Source organism: Lactuca serriola, chromosome 6 (genome assembly GCF_051521515.1).
Source record: "Lactuca serriola cultivar US96UC23 chromosome 6, Lser_US96UC23_V15, whole genome shotgun sequence".
Classification (NCBI taxonomy): Eukaryota; Viridiplantae; Streptophyta; class Magnoliopsida; order Asterales; family Asteraceae; genus Lactuca; species Lactuca serriola.
In genome coordinates, this window is record NC_136413.1 from 92083483 (window position 1) to 92089482 (window position 6000).

Sequence of the window (6000 nt, forward strand, 5' to 3'; positions counted from 1 at the left end):
ACATATTTTCTATGTCAACTTTATATTTGTTATTTTATATGACAAAAGTTTCATGCATCTTTTGTCATTTAAAGTTGTCTTAGAAAAACAAAGGTTGTTTTATGTGTATGTTGATGTATATTATGTGCATAAACTAGCCAAGGACCATTATGATTGTTGCGTTGTTATGTTTATTGTTTTTATTATAAAAATGATTGTAATAATTTATTTATTCATCTGATATGTAATAATTAAATAGATTAGTTTTTCTTGTTTATTTTTTTAAAGTAATAGATTAGTTTTTAGAAATAACTTATTTGTACAAACATGTAACAATAAATGAAGTTGGAGCCATTTTTGAAGACAAAATGACAAAATTTCGAGTTCAACATGTGCTGGGCAGAAAGATGACACTTTCTGAAAAGTGTCATGAATGCTACACATGTGCTAAAAAAAGTTCGTTTTTTTATATATCATCATGGATCTCTATGGAAAGAGGACGAAAAATTGTGAACAATAGTATATTCGAGTTTTTTTTTCGATAAAAAACATAGCCTAAAAAAAATTAAAAAAAAATGTAGTGAATTTTGTTATAATCCGATGCATGTGTGTCCATTATAAAAGTCTACAACCCTTTCTTTTGCCGTTGATCGCTTTAAATTTCAACGCTTTATATTGGTTCCTTGGTTCCTTGATTAATAATGGTTCTCTATTGAACTTTTATATATATATATATATATATATATATATATATATATATATATATATATATATATATATATATATATATATATATATATATATATATATAACCAACTCTATAAAAGTAACTAAAACAAACTTTTTAGTTATGAAAGATAATTTATAAACAACTATTAAGAAAAATTGATTATAGTTTATTATTTTCTTTTGATAAGAAGTACATATTAAAGTATGATATTAGATGAAAGTTATAATAATTAAAAAAATAATTTAGTAAATTTATAAATGATTAAATATATATTAAAAATAAATAATAAGTTGTTATTTAGTTTTTTTGAACTATTCGATTCTTATTTATAAATCAAAACTAATCTGAAATCCAAAATAATAATTTTGTATAGCTTAAAATCAATCCAAAAATCTGAATATCCGAACCAAATAGTTTATCCAAATTGTCCGATCAAATAATTCGGTTTTAACCAAATAGTGAACAGTCCTAACAATGAATCAATATAAGAATATTTTTCACAAGATATTTTTCGAGTTTCATCAAGAATCTCATCAAACCGGTGAATTTGCCAAAATGTTTCTATAAATTCTTCTGCTTCATATACAATAACAAATTTGCATGCAGACGAAATAGAGAGAAGTTTGAAATAAGGGGCACAAGGAATGTACCCAAAAGCAGACAAGAATGAGCTGTGAGAAGTAAAATCAATGGGAATTTGAAATTAAAAAGTAAAAAGGATACAAGATGCTTTTAAATTCCGCTCATGCCCTATGTAAATTAAGTACAAACATACAAAAACCCTCATTGTTTTGTAGACCTTGATTTGCAGTTATTATTATGTCTATTCCAACATTGATTTGAGGTGGTTGTAATTTTTTTTTTCATACTGATGTTGTTCTTGAATCTTGATCATTAAAAGCCATGGATAATGATGATAGTTAGATGTTTGAACTTAATTTTGAAGATAATGGAGGGGGGGGGGGGGGGGGGGGGAGGATTCCTTTTAAAATAACTTTTGATTTTTAATTTTCCAAAAAGGTAAAATAGTTCAAAAAATATTAGGCAAAATAGAAAAGTTTTTTTAAATCAACTTTTTCCATGAACAATTTTTTTTTAAAGTCATAATTTTTTTTAAAGTCATAAAATCTCATCTTGTTGTGACTTTTGCTTTTTAACTTTAAAAGTCAAGCCAAACATATTTTAAAGACTTCTTTTTAGAAAAACTTCTTTTATAGAAAATCATTTTTATAAAATGACTTTAAAAAAGAAATCCCAAATACACAAATACACTCTGGGTATCCATTGATCATCAATAGAAATATATAAACAAATTATTGAAGAATTAAAAAAATGTTAACCAAGATAAGGGCAATATAATCCATTTACTTTTTCTTTTCAATTGTAATGATTTTAAAATATAAAATAGGATTATGAAATATTAAAAACTATTAAAAATAAATTTTGACAAATTTAATATTTTAAATGATTATGAAATGTAAATATGATATTTTGACGTTTCATAAGGACATATATAAAATTCTACATTTTTTTAGCATATCTTGATTTTGAGACTTGTTTTGTACTAATAATTAAGAAAAAAAATAAAAAGATATTGGATTTCTTACAAACTTAGAGTAAATTACACAAACCCCATAAAACCAAAAAAAAAAAAAAAAAAAAACAAGAAATAAATAAAACAATAAAATTGACTGCTTATATGACTACTACAATTGAAAATTGACTGCTTATATAATAACAATAAAATAAATAAAACAATTTACTACAATTGAAAATTGATTAGGCAAATTCTCAAAACTTATAGGACTACAATTGAAAATTGACTGCTTATAGATTAACACTAAAATAAATAAAACAAAAATTTTAAAAAACAAGAAAAGTGATTTGGTATCAATTTTCGTAACTTTTAATGTAAAAAAATAAGAAATAAAAACAATAATTACTATATGTAATATTTTTATAAGAATAATAAATATTTCCAAAATTTTAGAACTTCAATAATATTCTTTTAAAATTTTCACCAACGGTGTGTTTATCATAAATAATCTAATATATGTTTGGAATATTCAACTGATTTTATAATGTCTTACGATTTTGATTGTTTTCTTTCATTTTTTCATTTCTATTTTTGGACCTCTAAAATATAGCCAGAAAATTTTATTTTTACTCTATTGCTCTTCATTTTGTTTGCATTGGACAATTTGTAATCTAAAAAAGATCACATTATAGAGAGAGAATCAACAACCAGATTTCACAAAAACCAAAATAAAATTCTTCATTTCAATAATCAAGAAATCTTTTTAGGACTAATATCGCATCTTACAACTAAAAAAATTCCAAGATTTCACCAAAACAGAGTACATAGATTTATATACTCCCATCGGCTACTAAAACACTACTACTTCACACATTCATCCACTAAAACAATGATTAATCAAACTAGAAAACAAATGCGATCATCATATCATGCAGCCATTTGAGGTGAGAACGAATCAGCAGAAAGCAATGGCAGCTTATTATCCAACGAACTGAATGGAATCTTGTTTTCCAATGAACTGTTGTTCAGATTCAAATTCCCTTTCTTTGCAACATCACTCTTATCTTTTGAACTCAAAGGGCTGAAATTCTCCTTTGAATCAAAGAGAACTTTCGTCAGACTCTTCTTGTTTTCACCCTCTGAATCTTCTGAAGTCTTCTTCATCGAAGGAAATGGAGTAGCAGAGTGTTGAGAAAGCTCCCTGTAATTCCCACAAAGTGTAAATATATTTTGAATACGCAAATGCCTAGATGCAGCTGTATCTTCTCCATTTTCAGATCCTGTTTCCATGGAATCAAGATTGAAAGCAGAAATAGGAATTGGATTCTTGACTTGATACACAGTCTTCTCCTCGATAACTTCTTTCTGCACTTCCTCCTCTTTATCTTCTTCTTCTTCTTCTTCATCTTCATCTTCCTCCAAAACAGTGCTCAAAAACGGCTTTCTTGTTGAATTTCCAACATAAACATCATCATCATCATCATGTGCTTCATTCTTTAAATTCTCCATAAATGGATAACCCAAGATAGCTTTTATACTTGTTTTATGATCCATGGATTTCTCCAAATCCAAGGATTTATCCAAATCCATGGATTTCTCCATTCCTGGATCCTCACCAGCATACATTTCCATCAACTTTTTAGCAAAACCGTTTCCTTCTGTAGAACATGAAACATTAACATTTCCATTTCCATTCGACCGAGTCAACTCAGTCTCGATCTCCTCCAAACGCCTTCTCAGCATTTCAAGCTCTTCCTGTTGTTGTAAAATCTTCTCTTCCATCTTTCTCCTTTCCATTTCAACAACTTCATCAGCCATTTTCTTACACTCTTCTATCTTCTTCTCCAATTCACTTCTCAACATGTTCGTTCTTTCCTGAACTTTCATGTTAATTTCTTCTTCAGCGTTCTTATCTTCAGCCTCTGAAAGCTTAGATCTCAGAGTCGCAATCTCTTCTTCTTTCTTCATAAGTTGTTTGTGAGCTTCCATCTTTTCTTTCTCTCGAACTTTATTCTCCATTTGCAGCTTGTGAATGAACTGATCCATGGCTGCAATCCTTGATCCCAAAATCACATCTGATGAAGAATCTTGACCATTTTTCTCCTTGATTGGTGTATGAACACCTCGAACAATGCATTTAGCTTTTGCACCATATTCCAATGTTGATATAGTCTTGTGTATTTCCTTCGGATCTGGACTCGCACATAATATCATAAGAATCTTGGATTTATCATCTTCAAATGAATCCTGTTTTAAAAAAAAAAAAAAAATTACTGGACTGGACCCCACTAAAAACTGTTAACATTTACATTTACCTGTAAAAGCATGGTTAACTTGCTGTCTCTAAATGGAACATGAGAATCGCCATTGGCAATGGATTCCACCACTCGTTTTAACGCTATATTACCCTGATTAATCTTCGCTGTCTTCAAGTTCAATAAAAAATTAAACATTTTTTAGTAACATTTTATAAATCGTGTTGAAGAAATGAAAAGTTTTAGTCAAATTGAAGATTACCTGCATTTTGGCTTCGAATCCAGTTTGACCAGCTTGTTCTATATTTTCAGATCCAGCCATGTCAACAAGCATAAGTCGTCCACCAACAGTTGGGACATCAAGAATTATCTGAACCAATTTGATACAAATTTAGTTGAAGAAATAAAAATTTATAAGAAAGAAAAGTTGTAAAGGAATAAAATTTCAAATCAAACCATGCAGTGACTCCTGGAGCTTCTTTCATTGCAAAATGTGCTTTTGATAATCCTACGTTTCTCCACCTTCTGGATCTCTTTGGATATCTTTCCTGCTTCAGTTCCAGAGATGAAAGTCGCATTCTTTGCCTTCTTTCCCATAACTTCTAATTTTACCTATAGTTTCAAAAAGAACAACAACAACTTTGAAGATCTATACCTTTTTAATGATCTATTTCATAAACATAATGTCTAATTTTGGAAGCATGAAAAGGTTTGGAATGTTTTTTTACCTTTGACGCATTGCCTTTCGACCAGCCAATGTTGAATCCACCTTTACTATTGGTAGATAAGAGATCATAGATTTCCTCATTGTAAATCTCAAGAACAGTAACTTGCACGAACGTACCAACTCCCACCTTCTGTTGTTCATCATCGATCTCGTCATCTTCGTTTCCCAAAATATCACTTAAAGACTTGTATACAATCCCCTGCTGCTTATGGCTCCCGAACATAGTATGACTCTTTCCCGAACCAGTAGGGCCATACATCATGATTGTACATTTATCGCCCAATTTGACACCATTGATTCTGGGTTGAACGAAATTTCTGTAGAACCCCTCAAGATCTTGATCTTCGGAAACCCCATCGAGGGTGAAATCACGATACCCGATATCAGTTCTGACTCTAACAGAACGACCATCGGAGTTAACCTGCAAGGCCGAAATGGGTTTATCTTTGAGGTCAGGGTAGTCCCTAATCCGGCCGACAACTTCAACTGGGTGATCCGGATGTTGATGGGGTTCTTTGACGGCAGAATTAGGGTTTGGGGAGGGTTTTGTTGAGTTGAAATTGAGACGATGTTTAGACTGGGGAGTTCTTATATGGGTGTTGTTCGATTTAGAAGAAGGCGTTGGAGCCATTGGAGACGAGTGTGCACGAAATCAAGACTTCTTGATGAAAGAATGCAGAGAAAATGAAGAAGATTAATGGCGAGGAAGGGTGAGAGAAAGAGGAGTGTTGATGGAAAGTTGAAAGCCAAAATGGAAAGGGTGGTGTGATTT

At 30.3% G+C, this 6000-nt stretch overlaps 1 protein-coding gene across 1 annotated transcript; it reads right to left on the reverse strand.

The window, feature by feature from the left end:
* Positions 1-2958: 2958 nt before the first annotated feature.
* LOC145056517 (P-loop containing nucleoside triphosphate hydrolases superfamily protein) lies at positions 2959-6000 on the reverse strand. The gene is made up of 5 exons (XM_079004209.1): positions 5230-6000; positions 4958-5113; positions 4764-4871; positions 4562-4672; positions 2959-4493 (listed from the first exon to the last, which is right to left on the reverse strand). Exons 1-5 carry the CDS (start codon positions 5857-5859, stop codon positions 3174-3176), a joined length of 2325 nt encoding a protein of 774 aa, XP_078860335.1. The 5' UTR covers positions 5860-6000; the 3' UTR covers positions 2959-3173.